The sequence below is a fragment of the Tachyglossus aculeatus genome, chromosome 2 (genome assembly GCF_015852505.1).
Source record: "Tachyglossus aculeatus isolate mTacAcu1 chromosome 2, mTacAcu1.pri, whole genome shotgun sequence".
Taxonomy (NCBI): Eukaryota; Metazoa; Chordata; class Mammalia; order Monotremata; family Tachyglossidae; genus Tachyglossus; species Tachyglossus aculeatus.
This window is the reverse complement of record NC_052067.1, coordinates 55,247,666-55,270,124: the sequence shown is the minus strand read 5'-3', so window position 1 is coordinate 55,270,124 and position 22,459 is coordinate 55,247,666. Positions and strand designations below refer to the sequence as shown.

The window sequence follows — 22,459 nt, the reverse complement described above, 5'->3', positions numbered from 1 at the left end:
GTCACACAGCAGACAAGTGGCGAGGCTGGGATTAGAACCCAAGTCCTCTGACTCCCAAGCCCATATTCTTTCCATGAAGCCATTGAGCGCTTACCGTGTGCAGAGCACTGCACTCGGGACTTGGGAGAGTACAATATAATGATAAACAGACACATTCCCTGCCCGCATCGAGCTTGCAGTCTAGAGGGGGAGGCAGACATTAATATAAATAAATAACAGATATGTACAGAAGTGCGGTGGGGCTGGGAGCGGGGATGAATAAAGGGAGAAAGTCAGGGTGACGCAGAAGGGCGTGGGAGAAGAGGAAAGGGAGGTTAGTCAGGGAAGGCTTCTTGGAGGAGATGTGCCTTCAAGACACCTGTCCACATGTTTTGTTTTGTTGTCTGTCTCCCCCTTCTAGACTGTGAGCCCGTTGTTGGGTAGGGACCGTCTCTAGATGTTGCCAACTTGTACTTCCCAAGTGCTTAGTACAGTGCTCTGTTCACAGTAAGTGCTCAATAAATTGGATTGAATGAATGAATGAACGAAGGAAGGTTTTCAAGTGGGCGAGAGTAACTGTCTGTCGGATATGAAGAGGGAGGGCGTTCCAGGCCAGAGGCAGGATGTGGGCGAGAGGTTGGCAGTGAGTTAGACAAGATAGACGCATTCCCTATGGCATGTTCAACAACTGAATTGTTGAATTCAATTGAATTCAATTGTTCACCAGTCCATCAAGCAATCTCAGTAGCTTTTTGTATGCAGGGAATGTGTCTGCTTACTGTTATAGTGTAGTCTCCCAAGTGCTTTGCACATAGTAAGCACTCAATAAATAAAACTGGCTGACTATTGAGCTCTGTCAGAAATACAACTGGCTGACTGACGATGGAGCTCTGCGAGAAGGTGAGCGTTAGAGAAGCCAAGTGTGTGGACGTGGCTGTAGTAGGAGGGTAGAGAGGGAGGGAGATTCCAGTACCTGGTGCAGGATGCCAGGAGCTTTGGCTTCCCTGGTCCAGAGTGAGGGAGCTTCCAGTTCCTGGTTAAGCACTTAGTACAGTGCTCTGCACATAGTAAGCGCTCAATAAATACGATTGATTGATTGGATCGGGGTGCAGGCAGATGCTGGTCCCTCGTCTAGAGAGAGTGCAGTTCCTAGGCGTTGAAATGTTTCACGGTATCAGTGGTTTAGGCCGCTGTCAGAGCTGAGTGAGCAGCGAGCTGTGAGGTGATGCCAGAGCACTTCTCCGCCCCGGGGGCCGGGGGAGTCCATTTCTTTCTCCCACTGTGGATTTTCCAGGCCGACGTAAGTGGTTCTGAAAATGAAGGCGGTACGTAAGTTCAAATCACACCTTATTCACGCGTCAGCCCCATAGAGACTGTAAGCTCAATGTGGGCAGGGAACATGTCTATCAACTCTGTTCAACTGTACCCTCCCAAGCGCTTAGTACAGTGCTCTGCACACAGTAAGTGCTCAATAAATCCCAGTGATGGAGTGATAGATTGGTTGTCGTGTCCCAGGGACTTAGTCATGTTTGATAATAATAATAATAATGATGGCCTTTGTTAAGCCCTTACTATGTGCAAAGCACTGTTCTAAGCGCTGGGGGTATACAATGTGATCAAGTTGCCCCACGTGGGGCTCACAGTCTTAATCCCCATTTTTACAGATGAGGTAACTGAGGCTCAGAGAAGTTAAGTGACTTGCCCAAGGTCACACAGCAGGCTTGTGGTGGAGCCGGGATTCGAACCCATGACCTCTGACTCCAAAGCACCTGTCTACATGTTTTGTTGCCTGTCTCCCCCTTCTAGACTGTGAGCCCGCTGTTGGGTAGGGACCATCTCTATATGTTGCCGACTTGTACTTCCCAAGCACTTAGTACAGTGCTCTGCACGCAGTAAGCGCTCAATAAATACGATTGAATGAATGAATGAATGAAAAGAGCTGTTCAGTTCTGGTAGGGACATGCAGGGCCTTCATTTCTGCATTTTTCCCAGCCAAAGTGTTTGCTCTTTGCTGGCAACTATTTAACATGTGTTGAGTAGTTTGTTCCTCCACTACCAAGAGACAGTAAGTCCTCTGTTCCCATGGGCATTTTGTCCGTTTTAAAATCCAGCCTTGCAGATGAATTTTCTGACTTGTAGCTTTCCACGGAGTTCACCAACCCCACAGACATTTAACTGGCCCCTTGGCCTACTGGCCTTGTTCACCTGTCCATCAAGCAATCTCAGTAGCTTTTTGTATGCAGGGCATGTCTGCTTACTGTTATAGTGTAGTCTCCTAAGTGCTTTGCACATAGTAAGCACTCAATAAATAAAACTGGCTGACTATTGAGCTCTGTCAGAACTACCTCCCCACCCTCTAAAGTTTCTCTTCATCTTCAAGATCTCCAAGATCTGGCTTTAAAAACCGCTCCAGTCTCTCCGCCAACTCTTTTCTGGGTCCAAGCACCCAGCTGTAGCTGGAGAGGTGACACAGCCACTCGCCGTTCCGGCCAACGGATGGCATGGCCGACAGCTCTTCCTTTCAGGTCTCCAAACGGTGCTCTCCGTGATTTTGTTTTGTGCTCAGAGCCGCCCGCCTACGAGTGCGGAAAACCCAAGGTAGAGCCAAAGAAATGTGGTGGCAGAATCGTCGGAGGGTGCGTGGCACATCCGCACTCCTGGCCCTGGCAAATCAGTCTCAGAAAAAGGTAAGGAACGCCACGGCCCAGCCCACAGCCCTCCGAGGGTGGAACCTCTGTTAAACTTAATTCCCCCAAGATAGATGGGGTGTGAGTTTGAACAGTGGGCTGGGGGAAGGGTCCCTGTTCGTTTGATCTATCTTGAAGGTAAGCCCCCGGGGATGCTTTTTTTTTCTTCTGTTTCTGTTTTAATGCCATTTGTTAAGCACTTACTACGGCCAGGCACTGTTCTGGGTAGATACGAGATAATCAGGTTGGACACGGACCCATGTCCCACGTGGGGCTCACGGTCTTAATCCCCGTTTTACAGATGAGGTGACCGAGGCCCAGAAAAGTGAAGGGACTTACTTGCCCAGGGTCACGGAGCAGAGAAGTGGCAGAGTGGACATTAGAACCCAGGTCCTCTGACTCAAAGGCCTGTGCTCTTTCAGTTAGGTCAGCACCTTCTCTTTTTCACATGGGCTGCGGGATCACCTTACGCAGCTGCCCCTAGTTGCTCCACCAGATTCTAAATGAGGAGAGAAAGGAGGAAGGGTTATGATTTTGGCCACTGGCCGACCATCTGTGTCACGCGATTAATAATAATAATAACAGTGATAATGATCATTAATAATAATGGTATTTGTTAAGCACTTACTATATGCCAAGCACTGTTCTAAGCGCTGGGGTAGACACGAGGTAATCAGATTGTCCCACATGGGGCTGACAGTCTTAATCCCCATTTTACAGACGAGGTCACTGAGGCACAGAGAATCAATCAATCGTATTTATTGAGCACTTACTGGGTGCAGAGCACTGTACTAAGCGCTTGGGAAGTACAAGTTGGCAATAGAGAACTGAAGTGGCTTGCCCAAGGTCACACAGCAGACAAGTGACGGAGCCAGGATTAGAACCCAGGTCCTCCGACACCCAGGCTCAGCCTGTTTCCACTAAGTGATGCTGCTATAAAGGTTTGGGCCGACTCCAAGGACCTGAGTTCTAATCCCAGCTCCACCCGCTGCGTAATTTAAGCCAATTTACTGCACTGTTCGGTGCCTTAGTTTTCTCGCCTGTAAAGTAGGGATTCAAGAGCCGCTGTCCTTCCTACTTAGGCTGTGATCCCCATGTGGGACAGGGACTGTGTTCAACCTGATCATTTTCTATCAAACCCAGTGTATAGCGCAGTACTTGACATATAGTAAGTTCTGAGCAAATACCATGATTATTAATGTTATTATTGTCTTCCACCTGACCTCAGTCTTCCCCTCTGGGTGGGGAAGAGGGGCTGAGTGGGAGTGGAGGGGAAAGCTAATCCCGCCCCCAGCCCCGACCGGAGGGGAGTCCCCCACTTGTCACTCACCTCTGCCAGCCAGAAAGGGAAATGTCCAGTTGAAAACTTGTCCTGGTCTCAGGTGCTTTAGGCCTGAGGTGGAAATTGAGGTTGCCCCCAGGCCACGGTGTGACCCAGTCAGCCTATCCACTCGTTCCCCAGCTGTTTGGGATGGTAATTCTTGATTTTCACAATGACCCCACTCAGAAGATAAAGTTTTCAGGGAGTATCTGCCAACAGGGAGGGGTGCCCTCTGGAAATCATTCATTCATTCAATCGTATTTATTGAGCGCTTACTGTGTGCAGGGCACTGTACTAAGCGCTTGGGAAGTACAAATCAGCCCAGACCTAAATGATCCCAACCGAGGGGTCATAAGCATTCAGCCTTTCCTGGCTTTATTTGAAAGAAGAGTTCCTCGGGGAAACCCTAAAGGAATTGGGAATTAAATTTGCTCGTATCTGTAAGTATCTGTAACTAATTCTCGCTGTCCTGGGACAGGCTTTTGGGTGGGTGAGGGGGGATTAACTTGAAGTTTCTGCATTTCAATCTGCACAGGTATTATCCTTCCTGGGTTCACTTCTGTGGAGGCACGCTGATTGACCCCAGCTGGGTACTTACTGCTGCTCACTGCCTTCAACAGTAAGTGCCTGGAGCCTTTTCTTGAAGTACAAGGTGGTAGAGGGACTATATGTATATATGTGTGTGTGTGTGTGTGTGTATATACATATATACACACACACACACAAACATATATGTATGTATCTATGTATGAATCCCCATTTTGCAGTTGAGAAAACAAAGGGACAGAGAAGTGAAGTGACTTGTCCAAGGTCACACAGCAGACAAGTGGCTTGGTTTGTTTGCTTTACAGCACACTTGTTAAAGCGCTTACTGTGTGTCAAACACTGTCAACCTCTGGAGTAAGTACAGGTCAGGCCAGATACAGTCCTGGTCCTGAATGGGGCTCACACTCTAAAGTGGGAGGAAGAACAGGTATTGAATCCCCGTTTGATAGCCGAGAAACCTGAGGCACAGAGAAGTTAAGTGACTTCCCCAGGGTCACCCAGCTGGCAATTGGCAGAACCAGGTCCGCGCTCTAGCCACAAGGCCACACTGCTTCCCCCAGGTCAGGACTTTGGGGGAAGGAGGTGGAGAACAGCTTCTGCAGTGGCTCTAGATACCAATGCCCTCGCAGATTCTCAGGCTGGGGGTGGCAGTGGGCCGATCAGACGGGGCACAGGGCAGCAGGAGGCAAAAAAAAGAGTCGCCAACGTCTCCTCGTTGGCTCCAGGGTGAGGGACGGACTAGCCACAGTTGACCGTTGCTTCTGAACCCACCTCCGCCAAACCCCAAGCTCTACGGAGGGGAGGGAGGGAGGCCCAGAATGTGTCACGGATCCTGGGGTCTGGGCTGATTAAATCCAGTTGGGCTTGGTGTTTAGCCAATTCTAGAGCATCTAGCGTGCGTCCCTCTTGCCATCATGAGCCCCAACAGCCCCGGGGTGGACCGCGGGCCGCTCTTCCTTTCTGTTTTGGCCCTGAAAGCGCGGGGTCTAACTCCCTCTGTGTTCTGCCACAGCTCGCCGAGGCCGGCCTCCTACCAGGTCTACCTAGGCCTGCACAAGGAAAATGGAGAAAGTTACACACAGAAAATCGACTTGGAAAAACTGTTTAAGGGACCTAATGGAGCAGATATTGCCTTGCTGAAGCTGAGCAGGTACTACTGCGACCGAAGCCTTCCGTCATTATAAAAAAAAAATCCAAAATATCGGTTTACCGTTGGCAGGGTGTGACAGGGGTTTGAAGTCGGGGGAGGACATGTGTGGGCAGGTCATATGTTTCTCTGACCGTGATCGTGTGTCCATTTGTGGGGCATCGTGGGGACAGAATGATTGTCTGCCTGGGGAGCAGAATGAGTGGGCTGGGAGGGGAAGCTGGGATGGCCCAAGGGTTTTGGGGATATTTAGTTTGCTTCCCAGAGGGCATGGCTGGGCTCCAGCAGTCCTGGACGAATTCCCACCTTAACAGGCTGAAAGCTGGGATCCATATTGTCGCCTTCTTGAGTTTTCCCTGCTGCTCTAGGGGAACTGGCACATTCACGGCCCAGACAATTACTCTCCCCTCTTCCAAACCTTATTGAAGGCACATCTCCTCCAAGAGGCCTTCCCAGACTAAGCCCCTCCTTTCCTCTTCTCCCACTCTCTTCTCCCTGAAGACTCACTTCATCAATCGTATTTACTGAGCGCTTACTATGTGCAGAGCACTGTACTAAGCGCTTGGGAAGTACAAATTGGCAACATATAGAGACAGTCCCTACCCAACAGTGGGCTCACAGTCTAAAAGGGGGGAGACAGAGAACAAAACCAAACATACTAACAAAATAAAATAAATAGAATAGATATGTACAAGTAAAATAAATAAATACAGTAATAAATATGTACAAACATATATACATATATACAGGTGCTGTGGGGAAGGGAAGGAGGTAAGATGGAGGGGATGGAGAGGGGGACGAGGGGGAGAGGAAGGAAGGGGCTCAGTCTGGGAAGGCCTCCTGGAGGAGGTGAGCTCTCAGTAGGGCCTTGAAGGGAGGAAGAGAGCTAGCTTGGCGGATGGGCAGAGGGAGGGCATTCCATTTCACTTTGTTCTTCTCCCCTCCCAACCCCACAGCACTATGTACATTATCTGTAATTTATTTATTTGTATTGATGTCTGTCTCCCCCGATCTAGACCGTAAGCTCACTGTGGGCAAAGGATGTGTCTGTTTATTGTTGCGCCGTACCCTGTCAAGTGCTCAGAACAGTGCTCTGTACACAGTTAAGTGCTCAATAAATACAGCTGAATGAAAGAATGCCGCCTTGTGAAGCCACATTTCCTTAATCAATGAATCCATCCATCACTGGTATTTAATGAGCATTTACTATGTGCAGGCTACTGTACTAAGCACTTGGGAGAGTACAATACAATAGAATTAGTAGACATTTGCCCTGTCCAAAAGGAGCTTACAGTCTACATAGGGAGGCCAGACCTGGTGATCCGTGGAAAACAGCAGCAATGGAGAGGCAATGCAGTGAGCAGCTCGGACTGTCAGGGCACAAGCCTGATATGCTGTTCGGTTGGGACAGGACTTGATCAATCAGTGGTATTTACTGACCGCTTACTGTGTGCTGAGCACTGTACTAAGCGCTTTAGAGACTGCAACGTGTAACCTTGGTCTGCCCCTCCATCTTCACATAGGCCCAGACTGGGCAGTTCCTCTGCCCCCTTCCTCATTTCCGAAAATATGGTACACAGTCGATGAACAATTAAGGCCTGTGCTCAAGACCCTGAGGGGTTCCCCCTATTCTCTGGAACAAGGTTATTCATTCATTCAGTTGTATTTATTGAGCACTTACTGTGTGCACAGCACTGTGCTAAGCGCTTGAGAGAGTACAATAGAACAATAAACAGATACCCTGCCCACAAGTTCACAGTCTAGAGATTATGTTATTGTCATTTTAAGGAGGTGAAGGCAACTTGCCAGTTGGCGAGGGGCACTGTGACCGAAGAGCAATTCAGACAGTACTGACCCTGGAGAACGACCCCAGCTTTAGTCCCACAGAGCAAACCTTGGGCCAGCTGACAAACGCGGCAACAGCATCCCAGCGAAACAACTGAAAATGGCTTTAATTGTTTTCTTCTTTCAGACCTGCTGAGCTCAACGATAAAGTAATCCCCGCCTGTTTGCCTTCTGAGCATTCTCCACTGGCAGACAAAACAGTATGCTACATTACTGGTTGGGGTGAAACTAAAGGTGAGATAACTCTACTCCCTTAAAGCAGAGGGAAGACAAAAATCGAGGCAATTTCCCACGCGGTCCGAGCAAAAATCTCAACTTCTCCTGAAATAGTCACATAACTGAGGAAAGGCAAGGTGCTTAAATGATCTAAGTAAATGTTTTACTAGCGTTAAAGGAGCCAAAGAGTTCAACGCCCTCGGCCAGTGAGGTGGAATCTCAGCTTGGGATATTGAGAACGAGAAAATGATCGCATTTTTACATCTTCTCCTATACTTTAGTATCATTGGATGATTTGGTTTATTGACTGAATCTCCCAGACCCCGTTAATTCCATCACTTTTTTCTCATCTTGATTAATGAGTTTTGGAGCAGGAGAATTGACAGCTCTTTGCTTGACCTGACACCCAGTTCTTCCCAAATCAATCAGTGGCATTTATTGAGCGCTTACTGTGAAGCAGAGCACTCTACTAAGTGCTTGGGAAAGTCTGATGCTGTTGGTAGACACGATACCTGCCCTCAAGAAGCTTACAGTCTAGGGATTGTACTCGGTAATAACAACTGATTTTCCCTCCCAAACTGGGAATTCCACAGTGTCCATCTTACAGGGCACAGTGCCAAAGCCTTGAGTTGGTTGTGGGCAGTGGAATTTGAAATCCGTGGCTTAGGCCCCAGGTGGGACAGGTGCTGCCTCTGATCTGATCTGCCCCAGCTCTTAGAACAGGGTTTGACACACAGTATATAACCATAAAAACAGAAATTCCTGGCAATCGGGCAGCGGGTCATCTAGTCCGCTCCAATCAATCAATTATTTGTATTTACTGGGCGCTTGCTATGTGCAGAGCACTCAGCTAAGTGCTTGGGAGCGTACAACAGGATAAGCGAACACATTCCCTGCCTTTACTTCTCAAGCGCTTAGTACAGTGCTCTGCACACAGTAAGCACTCAATAAATATGATTGAATGAATGAATGAATAAAAGTTTACAGTTTAGAGACAAGCTTATCATGTTTTAGACTCCTGGGAGACTTTTCCATCCATGGATTGAATCTGGGGCCAGGTTCCATAGTCATAAAGCTGGGCCTCTTGGGAAGCAGTGTGGCCTAGTGGAAAGAGCATAGGGCTGGGTTCTAATTCTGCCTCTGCCACTTGCCTGCTGTGTGGCCTTGGACAAGTCACTTCATTTCTCTGTGCCTCAGTTCCCTCACCTGTAAAATGGGTATTCAATACCTATCTAAATTCCTATCTAAACTGTGAGCACCATGTGGGATTTGGTGTCTACCCCATCACTTAGTACAGTGCTTGGCACATAGTAAGTGCTTAACAAATACCATTGTTATTATTATATCAACCAGCTTGCATTTAAGAGCACTAGAGGAATGTGTCTACCAAATCTAACTGTACCCTCCCAAGTGCTTAGTACAGGCTCTGCATGCAGTAAGTGCTCAATAAATACCACTGACTGATGGAAAGATACGGAATCAGGAATGCCATTCAGGATACAATTGACAGTTTTGTGAAGTTTTGTGTTTGGCTATGACCAAACCACATTCCCCAAATCAAATAAAATCAAGTCAGGGCTTAGTCAAAATAACACAAATGTGAAAGATCGTAAGCTCCTTGTGAGCAGTATATTGCACTCTCCCAATAGTTCACTGCTCTGCACACTGTAAGCGCTCAATAAATAACACTGATTGGTTAAGAGAATATTAAGGACAAGATTTGCGTTATGAAGCATTTATTATGTACCAAGCACTGTAATAATAATAATTATTATTATGTTTGTTAAGAGCTTACATGTGCCAGGTACTAAGCACTGACAAGATAATCAGGTTGGACACAGTCCCTGCCCCACAAAAGGCTCACAGTTAATCTCCATTTTACAGATGAGGGAACTGAGGCACAGAGAAGTAAAGTGACTTGCCCAGTGTCACACAGCAGACAAGTGGTGGAGTAGGATTAGAACCCATTACCTGCTTCCCAGGCCCGTGGTCTATCCAGTAGGACATGCTGCTTCTTACTGGCCAACGTGGATAGACCATGTGCAAACTGAAAGCCCTGCCTGGGGAAAACTGAGAAACCGGTTTAGATGACAGTCACCCACAGATTAAGCTCACGATCAAAGGAACTCATGCGAATCTTCCTTCTTACCCGAGTTTGATCATGGTTTGAGAGAAATGCATTTCCACTGGCAGTTCTTTCTGCCTGGATCTCCTAAGAGAGGAGGCAGGGGATTGCCACTGTCCATTCCCTGTTAACTTCCAGAGGGAGTCATTTTTCCCAGCTCAGTTCTACCCCTAAGAGCCTGGAGTTCTTCATCCTATTGGTCAAAAATCAGTCTCTTCCCAACGCAATCCAAACCACCCTGGTGGAAGAGGGGGTCTGGCGGTGCCCCCACCTTCTTTCCAACAACCTAGGGGGGGTCTCCTACTTCCTACAAATTTTGGGCAAAGTTACATCTGGGAAACCGTTCCGGTGGAACAGCTGGCCTAAAGAAAACCTATCATCATCATCAATCGTATTTATTGAGCGCTTACTATGTGCAGAAAACTGTACTAAGTGCTTGGGAAGTACAAATTGGCAACATATAGAGACGGTCCCTACCCAACAGTGGGCTCACAGTCTAAAAGGGGGAGACAGAGAACAAGACCAAACATACTAACAAAATAAAATAAATAGAATAGACATGTACAAATAGAGTAATAAAAAAAGACCTATGAGGAATAACCTTAACCCGCCCCCCAAATCATCATCATAATCATCATCAATGGTGTTTGCTGAGCACTTACTACATGCAGAGTACTGTGCTAAGCACTTGGGAGGATAATAATGATAATGGTGGTATTGGTTAAGCGCTTACTATGTGCCAAGCACGGTTCTAAGCGCTGGGGTAGATACAAGGTGATCAGGTTGTCTCATGTGGGGCTCACAGTCTTAATCCCCATTTTACGGACAAGATAACTGAGGCACAGAGAAGTCAAGTGACTTGCCCACGGTCACAGAGTCGACAAGTGACAGAGTCAGGATTGGAATCCATGTCCTTTGGCTCCCAAACTCGTGCTCTTCATTCATTCAGTCGTATTTATTGAGCGCTTACTGTGTGCAGAGCACTGTACTAAGCGCTTGGGAAGTACAAGTCGGCAACATATAGAGACGGTCCCTACCCAACAGCGGGCTCTTGCCACTACGCCATGCTGCTTCTCCAGATAATGTACTTGTTCTCTCTCCCCCTTAGTCACAGGTAGGACAGGGACTGTGTCTGACCTGATTATCTTGTATCTACCCCAGCGCTTAGTATAACAATAATAATAATAATAGCATTTATTAAGTGCTTACTACATGCAAAGCACTGTTCTAAGCGCTGGGGAGGTTACAAGGTGATCAGCTTGTCCCTCGTGGGGCTCACAGTCTTAATCCCCCTTTTACAGATGAGGGAACTGAGGCACAGAGAAGTTAAGTGACTTGCCCGAAGTCACACAGCTGACAATTGGCAGAGCTGGGATTTGAACCCATAACCTCTGACTCCAAAGCCCGTGCGTTTTCCTACTGAGCCACGGTGGTCCTTGGCACATAATAACAATTGCCACGGTCATCAACATTAATCATTATTATTACCATCATTATTATTTTGCTGCACTTTACAGCATTTTGGGGCAAACCAGACCGTAGAGTAGCACTGTTATCTGGAGAATATGGGACAGTCTAGACAGGTTATTCAGGAATTGACTGTCTGTGCTGTCTTAGATTCACCTTATGGTCTGCCCTGGATCCTCGACTGTTCTAATATCAGCAGGTAATTACGTCGGGGCCAACAGTTAGTCAGTCATTTCTACCTACTCTATTGTTTCATTCTTTCCCAAGTGCTTAGTACAGTGCTCTGTGCACAGTAAGCTCTCAATAAATACCACTGATTGAGAAGAAACAGGTCATTTCTCCGTTTGGCAGAGGTCACTGATGAGGGGAGACCACAAGTGGAGGTCATATTTATAGTATACTCGCAAAACTCTCCATTTTTATGTTTCTGTCTCTCGGTGGACTCCTTGTTGGGGGGGAACTTGTCATTTCTTTATTCTGAATTTCCCAAGCACCTCCTATAGTGCCCTACACCAAACTGGTGCTCAGTCACTACAACTACTAGTCAGATTAATTCTGTTCAAATTCCATGGTTAAGAGTTTCTAATTTCCATGTCTCAAGTATACTTCAAAATACTTCCAATGTTTGCGTACCTGTGGACACGCCTGTGACACCCGACGGTTAAGGTAACCCCAACTTCTCATCACCTATCTGCGATTTAATACGGAAGGTATTTTCTACCTTTGTGTGGAAGAGAAACAGAGCCTAATGGAATGAGCAAATGCCTGGGAAGCAGAGGACTGGAGTTCTAATCCCGGCTCCACTTCTTGTCTGCTGTGTGTCCTTGGGCAAGTTCCTTTACTTCTCTATACCTCAGTTACCTCATCTATAAAATGGGGATCCAATAGCCGTTCTCCCTTCTATTTCTCCCTGTATATATGTATATATGTTTGTACATATTTATTACTCTACTACTTATTTATTTATTTTAGGGTGGCTCAGTGGAAAGAGCGCGGCCTTGGGAGTCAGAGGTCATGGGTTCGTATCCCGGCTCCACCACTTGTCAGCTGTGTGACCTTGGGCAAGCCACATAACTTCTCTGTGCCTCAGTTACCTCATCTGTAAAATGAGGATTAAGACTGTGAGCCCAAAGTGGGACAATCTGATCACCTTGTATCCCCCCCAGCGCTTAGAACAGTGCTTGGCACATAGTAAGCGCTTAACAAATACCACCATTATTATTATTATATCTATTCTATTTATTTTATTAGCATGTTTGGTTTTGTTCTCTGTCTCCCCCTTTTAGACTGTGAACCCGCTGTTGGGTAAGGACTGTCTCTATATGTTGCCAACTTGTACTTCCCAAGCGCTTAGTACAGTGTTCTGCACACAGTAAGCGCTCAATAAATACGATTGATTGATTGATTGATTCTATTTAAACTATGAGCCCCGCATGGGACCTGATTATCATTTACCTACCCCCGAGGTTTAATACAGTGATTGGTACTTTGGTGTAACAAACACCACACGTATAATTATTAGGAGAGAGTTAATTCTTGCTAGGATTTCCTTCCTTTACCGCTGACTCCCAACTCCACCAAATCTTTTCCTTTACGCTTTTACTTTTTATTTTGACCACAAGATGACAGCAGGGCCCTACTGCAGGGACATCTTGCAGCTCCAAACCAGCCAGAAGGTATCGATCAGATTTAACCAAAACATTTCTTCCTCACCTTTCAAGGGACCATCACGGCCTGGTGGAAAGAGCACGGGCTTGGGAGCCAGATGACCTGGGTTCTAATTCTGGCTCTGTCACTCGTTTGCTGTGTGTCCTTGGGCACATCATTTCACTTCTCGGTACCTCAGCTCCCTCATCTGTAAAATGAAGATGAAGAATGTGAGCTCCCTTGTGGGACACGGATAGTGTCCAATCTTGTAGCGATCCAGGGCTTAGTGCAGTGCCTCACACATACCATTTAAAAAAAGCCACTAAATTATCAATGAGAACAGCTATTAAATCTCCACCAGATGGTTTTCAGACGCATAAGGACATTCTCCAGGAACAGGCATGCTAAGTTCATCGCTATGAAGAATCCTCATATACTGTAACCCTTGTGTTGCTACAATTTTACACATTTATAAAATGTCACAAGAATCAAGTGGTGACGAGTCTATTCATCATCACTGGTATTTACTGAGGGCTTACTGGGTAGAGAGCACTTTTCTGAGCTCTTGGGAGAGTACAATGACAGAGATGATTCCTATCCACAATGAGCTTACATCTAGAAGATGAGCTTACATTCCTCATAAAGTGATCAGTCATCTAGCACATTAGCATTCTATTCTATTTCTATTTATTTTGTTAGTATGTTTGGTTTTGTTCTCTGTCTCCCCCTTTTAGACTGTGAGCCCACTGCTGGGTAGGGACTGTCTCTATATGTTGCCAATTTGTACTTCCCAAGCGCTTAGTACAGTGCTCTGCACATAGAAAGCGCTCAATAAATACGATTGATACGGTGATATACGGTACTCTCCCAAGCACTTAGCACAGCACTCTGCACACAGTAGGCAGTCAATAAATACTATTGATTGATTGGTATTAATTGCTTACTCTGTGCCAAGCACTGTAGTCATCTTGTCTTACGCCGTCGAGTCGTTTCCGATCTTTAGCAACACCACAGACACATCTCTCGCAGAACGCCCCACTCTCCATCTGCAATTGTTCTGGTAGTGTCTCCATAGAGTTTTCTTGGTAAAAATACGGAAGTGAGTGGTTTCCCATCGCTGCCTTCCGCACAGTAAACTAGAATCTCCGCCCTCGACTCTCTCCAATGCCGCCGCTGTCCCGCATGGGTGAGTTTTGACTTGTAGCAGATTGCCTTCCGTTCGCTAGCCACTGGCCAAGCTAGGAATGGAATGGACAGGCCTCTGCTTGACTCTCCCTCCCGCAGCCGAGACTGGTAGAGTACTGGAAACTCACCAGGTGCGACCCTGAGAGAGGAAACACTGAAGTACATGCGAGTAAATCAGGGCAGATAAAGCCCCCGTCCCACGTAGGGCTCACACTCTTAGGATGGAGAACGGGTATTGACTCCCCTTTTAAGAGATGAGCAAACTGAGGCCCAGAGAAGTAAGGTGACTTGTCCAAGGTCACGTAACAGGCAAGCGACAGAGCTGGATTAGAACGTAGGTCCTCTGACTCCCAGCTCTGGGCTCTAGTCTGGATCTGATCTAAGACCAATGGACACGTTTCTCTGAACTGAGGGATGCCTGAGGATTACTGTAGGATCGGCAATAGGTGAAGGATTTTACAGTTCTATCCCAGAGACTCCTTCTTCACTAATAAAGCAAGGTGAATCTTGGTTTATGGTTTCTCAAAAAAAACTGTGGACGATTTCCAAATTGTTGCCGTATTCTTGGGTGTGTTCGAAATTAATTACTGTACCCTGTGTGGAAAGCACTATAAAATTGAAATATTTTACAAATAACAGCCTTCTCTTGACTAGGCATAGAAATCAAACTGCGTAAATAAGTCTTGGCCCAATTTCTGAGACTCTGGATATCTCTCTCTCTCTCTCTAAAACTATATAGTAATTGTTAAGCACTTACTACGTGCCAGGCACTGTATTAAGCACTGGGGTAGACAAGAGCTAATCAGGCTGGACAAAGTCCGGGTTCCACATAGGGCTCCCCATTTTGCAGATGAGGAGACTGAGGCACAGAGAAGTGAAGTGACTTGACAAAGGTGAAATAGCAGATAAGTGGCAGAGCTGGGATTAGAACCCAGGTCCTTCTGACTCCCAAGGCCGTGCTCTCTCCACTAGACCACACAATGTATTCATTTCCAACCAAATCAGATGGTGTTCTAATTTCACCACTGGTTGCTTAGGAGGAAGACTCCCATATTACCGTGAGATGGACTGGGATGATCTTGTTTGATCACTTTTCTTTTTTTCCCAAAGGCACTTCTGGAGTTGGTGTGCTAAAGGAAGCCAGCCTGCCAGTTATTGAGAATAAGGTGTGCAACAGTCGTTCGTACTTGAGAAATCTCGTTAAACCTTCGGAGATTTGCGCTGGCCATTTTGAAGGAGGTACTGATAGCTGTCAGGTAAGACCCACGAAGATCTCACTTGTGCTATTTAAGCCTCGGGCCAATTGCCATGATTCTGGTAATAGACTCATTCAGGTTTCAGAACCACACTTTGGGCAGTTGCTTGGTTACTAAGAAAAGTGGGGAAAATAGAGGGAAGAAATAAAGAAACATCATATTTAGAGTCAAGAAAGAAAAGCTAATTATCAGTCAGTGGTATTTATTGGTCATCTATTGTGGGCAGAGCACTGCACTAAGCACTTGGGAGAGGACAATACAACAGTGTTGGTGGACACGTTCCTAAGCTCCTTGTGGGCAGGGAATATGTCTGTGTATTGTTGTATTCTACCCTCCCAAGTGCTCAGTACAGTGCCCCGCCCACAGTAGGTGCTCAGTAAATATGAGTGAACCATTGACTCACTGCCCACGAGGAGCTTACAGTCTAGAGGGAGGTAGCAGAGACTTTCTAAGTTCATCATGGCCACAAATGCGAGGAAGGCCGCAGAAACCTTACCCACAGATCAATGCCATGGGGCAAGGCTGGTTCGGTTTTGAGGTAGAGTGCCCTGATGACAAGAACACTGGCTGACAATCAGGAGGCATGGGTTGCAATCCACCACTTACTTTCTGTGTGACCTTGGGCAAGTCGCTTCACCTCTCTGGGCCTCGGTTTCCTCATCTGCAAAATGCAGACAAGATACCTGTTTCTCTCCCCTTTAAACCACGGGGGATAGGGACTGTGTCTGACCTGATTATCTTGCATATCCCCCACATTCGGTATAGCGCTTGCCACAGAATACGTGCTTAATAAATACCACAATCATTATTAAAACCACATTGAGGAAACTGGCAGGGATTTAGAAACAATTAGAGCTAACTGAGAAATGGTAGAAGACTGCCTGGGAAGTAGAGGAAGACCACACAGCAAAGTACCTGCTGGACTTAGAGAAGTGGTAGTGAATTTGAGCTTCTTAGCCTAGATTCTTTCTGGCAGCTGCTAACAAATTAATCCGTTAACGAGTCCGGTCGCAATGAAGCCAGCCCAACTCTTGCCACAAAGGGAGAGGTGGCCTGCAGGATTAAGAGGGGCTTGAAAGGGAAGAATGCAGGACTGGCCCCCTTCATTCTGGTCAGATTGTCCCTTCCATTTCACCAGGAGGGCAGCATGATCTAGTGGCCCAGGCTGAGAGATAGAAGAGCTGCAATTTTTTTATGGTATTTGTTAACTAATAATAATAATAATAATGATGGCATTTGTTAAGCACTTACTATGTGCAGAGTGAGCTGGGGAGGATACAAGGTGATCAGGTTGTTCCACGTGGGGCTCACATTTTACACATGAGGGAACTGAGGCCCAGAGAAGTTAAGTGATTCACCCAAAGTCACACAGCTGACAACAGGTAGAGCCGGGATTTGAACCCATGACCTCTGACTCCAAAGCCCGGGCTCTTGCCACTGAGCCACGCTGCTTCTCATGTACTTACTGTATACCAGGCACTGTACTAAGCGCTGGGGTAGATACAAGCTAATCGGGTTGGACACGGTCTATCTCACACATGGAGCTCACAGTCTTAATTCTCATTTAATTCAACTGGGGACTGAGGCACAGAGAAGTTAAGTGACTTTAGCAAGGTCACCCAGCAGACAAGTGGCAGAGCCAGGATTAGAACCCAGTTCCTTCGACTCCCAGGCCCATATTCTATCCACTAAACCCGGCTGCTTCTCTAATCTGGGTCCTACAATTGACTTACTGTGTGGCTTGGGAAAAATCACCTACCCTCTCTGAGCCTCTGTAAAATGGGAGAATAATTCCAACCACCCTGAGTCGCCGCAAAGAGTCTCCTGAAGTAAAGAAAACAGAGATAACAGGAGGACAGGGAAGGAAGAGAGCAAGAACTTAAAAACAAATGTAAGGGGGTGGGGAGATAAAAGAGATTGAGATCATTAATGAAGCTGGGAGGAATATGGGATGGATACAACAATAAGTGGAAATATGACTGGAAATCTTAAGGCCTAAGAAATGAGAGATACAGTCTCTGGAGAATCAAGAGAGAGAAATCTAGAGGTAATCTTTCTGGGAGAAACTAGATTTTGCCTGAAGAGTGACACAGTTGATGTGATTATAATAATAATGATGATGGCATTTGTTAAGCACTTACTATGTGCAGAGCACTGTTCTAAGCTCTGGGGGGTGATACAAGGTGATCAATTGGCTCACGAGGGGCTCCCAGTCTTAATCTCCATTTTACAGATGAGGTAACTGAGGCCCAGAGAAGTTAAGTGACTTGCCCAAAGTCACACAGCTGACAAGTGGCGGGGGCGGAATTAGAACCCATGACCTCTGTCTCCCAAGCCCGTGCTCTTTCCACTGAGCCACGCTGTGATTAGAGAATAGTTTAGGGAGTCTTTGGGATCAGCACCTCCAGAATAGAAGGTGGAAGGCTTCATCATCATCATCATCATCATCAATCGTATTTATTGAGCGCTTACTGTGTGCAGAGCACTGTACTAAGCGCTTGGGAAGTACAAGTTGGCAACATATAGAGACAGTTCCTACCCAACAGTGGGCTCACAGTCTAAAAGGGGGAGACAGAGAACAAAACCAAACATACTAACAAAATAAAATAAATAGAATAGATATGTACGAGTAAAATAAATAGAGTAACAAATATGTACAAATATAACAGTGTGGCCTAGTAGAAATATTACAGGTCTGGGAGACAGAGAACTTGGGTTCTAATCCCAGCTCTGCCGCTTACCTGTAATACGACCACGGGAGAATCACTTCATTTCTCTGTACCTCAGTTTCCCCATCTGTAAAATGCGGACTAAATACACATTCTCTTGTCATCTCTGTGGTATTGTACTCCCTCAGATGCTTAGTACAGTGCTCTGCACATGGTAAGTGCTCAATAAATACCACCGATGTTGATGATGACGATGACGTTATTCCTTTTATTTAGGCTGTGAGCCTCACGTGGGGCAAGGACTTGGTTCGATCTGATTAGTTTGTATTTACCTCAGTGCTCAGAACAGCGCTTGCCAATATAGTAAGCACTTAACAAATATCTTAATTAAGAATTGCAGGTGAAGGTGACTGAGATTAGAAAGCATATTCAGAGTTCTAAAGAGAGGTCCAAGTGGATTGAGTCTTGTTCAACATAGCTGGGTCGAACTTGACATAACAACTCTGGCTCAGTCATTCTTCGATGTCCCAGCTTGAGAATTCAGAGTTCAGATGTTTCAAGGGAAGAACAGTTGTTATCGCATTGAAATGGAAATGTGCCCAGCTGGTGTATGAGAAAAGACACCTCCACTTCAATCGATCCACTGCGCACTTACTATGTAGAGAGCACTGTTCTAAGGTCTTGGGAGAGTGCAAAATAACTTGGGAGAGTCGATAGATACATCCCCTAGGTGTAAAGAGTCTTCAAAATCATCCATGAGGATATATCAATCAATCAGTTGTATTTACTGAGCACTATTGTGCTCAAGAGCACTGTTCTAAGCACTTGAGAGAGTGCAATGTAACAGAGCTGGCAGACGTTACCTAGACGATGATGCTCTTCAGAATCATCTGAGGATGAATAAATCATATTTACCGAGTGCTTAATGTATGCAGAGCGATGTGTTAAGCGCTTAAAATGAGCTAATCGCTGGGAAAGTTGTCTGAGGAAGTGGGAAGAAAGGTGGCCCCATTTTCGGAGAAGTTATCCAAGGCAGCTTAAGGAGTGAAATGGTGGATGATTGTGCATCTCCAATATGCACAACAATATGTGTTGCCAATTTGTACTTCCCAAGTGCTTAGTACAGTGCTCTGCACATAGTAAGCGCTCAATAAATACGATTGATTGATTGATCTCAAGCTGTGTGGAAAAGTCCATGAGACATGCGTAGCCCTAGATGGATTGACCTGGATATCTCTGTCCCAAAGTTGTCAAGTTGTCTCCTCTAGCTGCAAGTCTGAACTTTGGCAAGCACCAGACACTAGGGTGAGGAGAGAAAAGAGACTGAAAGAAACAAATGGCCTGACTCCTTTTCCAAAAACATTTTAAAGCCAGAGAGATGACTTCATTAGAATAAAAGACTGTAAGTGCTGGGGTCTTAAGACAAACTACCAAACATCAAAGAATATGCTTCAGCTGAGGACAAAGAAATACAGCCACTTCTGAGGCGTGATTGGAAAGGGTTGGGAATTTTTTTCCCCCCTGCATCAAAATGAGATTTAAACTGCAGTTATTCTGGACATCAAGTGAGTTTTTATTCCATCTGTCAGCACAGCCTATATTCTGGACACAAGGCAGAAATAAACAGATATACTACTACTACTACTAATAATAATGATAAATGTTTATTAAATGCTTACTATGTGTCAAGCACTGTGCTAAGCACGGGGAAAGATACAGGACGATCAGGTCAGACAGAGTCCCTGTCTCACCCAGGGCTCTCAGTCTAAGTAGAAGGGAGAACAGGTACTGAATCTCTATTTCACAGAAGGGGTAACTGAAGCACAGAGAAATTAAGTGACTTGTCCAAGGTCACACTACAGGCACATGGGTGAATCCGGATTAGAATCCAGGTCCTCTAATTCCCAGGCCTGGGCTCTTTCCACTAGGGCACAGTGAGTGATTCTCTAATCTGTCATTGTGTGTGTGCCGCAAAGGGAATAATAATAATAATTATTATTGTATTTGTTAAGCGCTAAATATGTGCCAAGCACTGTTCTAATAGCTGGGGTAGATACAAGGTCATCAGGTTGTCCCACATGGGGCTCACAGTCTTAATCCCCATTTTACAGTTGAGGTAACTGAGGAACAGAGAAGTTAAGTGTTTTGCCCAAGGTCACACAGGAGACAAGTGATGGAGGCGGGATTAGAACCCACGTCCTCTTGCAGAAGGGTGACACTTGATATGAAACCGATGCACAGAAGAAGCACGATGGATTTTTCTGTGCTATCATGTCCTTTGGCCACCCGAGTGGGAAGGTAATTAATTTCAGTAACCTCAAAAGCCTACAAATCTGGTAACTTTACCCAATGCCAATACAATAAGAGATTGGTTTACAGCAAAGGGATTTTCCTCCTTGCACGTTAACACTTGTCTGCTGTGTGACCTTGGACAACTCACTTCACTTCTCTGTGCTTCAGCTACCTCATCTGTAAAATGGGGATTAAGACTTTTAGACTGTGAGCCCACTGTTGGGTAGGGACTGTCTCTATAGGTTGCCAACGTGTACTTCCCAAGCGCTTAGTACAGTGCTCTGCACACAGTAAGCGCTCAATAAATACAATTGATGATGATGATAAGACAGTCAGTCCCCATGTGGGTCATTGACTGTCCCCAACCGGATTGAGTTGTAACTATTCCAGCACTCACTACAGTGCCTGGCACATAGTATGCACCTAACAAATACCAGTTAAAAGCAGTACTAGTTTCTGAACTCATTAGCACATTAATCCAGTCACTTATTCCGCCCATATCATCCTCCTTGCCGACCTGCCCCTCTCCTGTCTCTCCCCACTGCAGTCCATACTTCACTCTGCTGCCTGGATCACGTTCCTACAGAAATGTTCTGACCACGTTTCCCCTTTCCTCAAGAACCTCCGGTCGTTGCCCGTCCTCCCCCACAACAAACAGAAACTCCTCACCAAGGGATTTAAAGCAGTCAATCACCTTACTCCCTCCTCACTCACCTCACTACTCTCCTACTACAACCAAGCCTGCACTCTTTCACTCCTCTAAAGCTAACCTCCTCCCCGGACCTCCAATTCATCCATCTCACCACTGGCCTCTCACCCCCATCCTACCTCTGGCCTAGAATGTCCTCCTTCCTCATATCTGACAATGATCTCCCCTCCTTCACAGCCTTATTGAAGTTTCACCTTCTCCAAGAGGCTCTTCCCTAAGCCCTCCTTTCCTCTTCTTCCACGCCCTTTTGCGGCGCTCTGACTTGCTCCCTGTATTCATTCATTCAATCGTATTTATTGAGCGCTTACTGTGTGCAGAGCACTGTACTAAGCCCTTGGGAAGTACAAGCTGGCAACATATAGAGACGGTCCCTACCCAACTGCGGGCTCACAGTCTAGAAGAGGGAGACAGACAACAAAACATATTAACAAAATAAAATAAATAGAATAAATATGTACAAATAAAATGGTAGGTTCATTCATTCATTCAATCATGTTTATTGAGCGCTTACTGTGTGCAGAGCACTGTACTAGGCGCTTCGGAATATTCATCTCCTCTCCCAGCCCACAGCACTTAACGTACATATCTGTATATTAATTTCTATTAATGTCTGCCTTCTCCTCTAAGCTTATGGTGGGCAGGGATTGTGTCCGTTACATTAAGCACTTAGTACAGTGCTCTGCACACAGTGAGCGCTCCATAAATATGATTGAATGAATGAATTGTTGTATTGTACTCTCCCAAGCACTTAGTACAGTGCTCAATAAACACGATTGGCTAACCGAACTCCTAACTGTTCTTTCCTATGCTTTCCTATGGACTCCATAGTGAACTGACCGAGCTCCTAAATGTTGTTTGCCTTTGGGACAGGGTGATAGCGGAGGGCCGCTCGTTTGCTTCGACAAAGACAGATACATCATACAAGGAGTCACCTCCTGGGGTGTCGGGTGTGCCCTGCCCAACAGACCGGGGGTTTACGTTCGTGTAGCCTGGTATCGCCAATGGATTCAAGAAACAATGAAACTTAACTGATCAGATGGACGAGAGAGAGAGATGGAGAGATGGAGAGAGAGAAAGCACAACTGATTGGTTCTACCTACCCGCACAGAGGATGACGTTCTAGTGTGCGCCGACATAATCTGCAGTGATCAACCAAAGACGCGGGATGTTATCAGCAGCCTCCAGTGACGATACCTCAGATGATCCGGGGGAAGGAAGTCAATGGGGTCCATTTGGTTGTGCAACTGTGGTTCTGTTGTATGTACTGCTGGATGCTGATTTGTTGAAAATGAATTCTCCTTACCTCCACATGACCAAAATCATCCGTAACTCATAATTAGAGAATAAAAAACAATTCTTAAATGCTGA

General features: G+C 46.1%; 1 protein-coding gene and 1 non-coding gene across 3 annotated transcripts in view; one reads left to right on the top strand and one right to left on the bottom strand.

The window, feature by feature from the left end:
- Positions 1-22,459, top strand: part of LOC119946426 (plasminogen-like) — a 67,828-nt gene extending 45,369 nt beyond the window's left edge. For both annotated transcript variants that reach the window (XM_038767731.1, XM_038767723.1), the window contains exons 12-17: positions 2,546-2,666; positions 4,523-4,606; positions 5,546-5,683; positions 7,653-7,759; positions 15,276-15,421; positions 21,962-22,459. In XM_038767731.1, coding sequence (XP_038623659.1) covers positions 2,546-2,666; positions 4,523-4,606; positions 5,546-5,683; positions 7,653-7,759; positions 15,276-15,421; positions 21,962-22,123 — 758 coding nt within the window. In that variant the 3' untranslated portion in view covers positions 22,124-22,459. The remainder of the gene's footprint in view (positions 1-2,545; positions 2,667-4,522; positions 4,607-5,545; positions 5,684-7,652; positions 7,760-15,275; positions 15,422-21,961) is intronic.
- LOC119924854 lies at positions 14,177-14,314 on the bottom strand. The gene has a single exon (XR_005449538.1). It is a non-coding gene; the product is annotated as a small nucleolar RNA SNORA7 (small nucleolar RNA).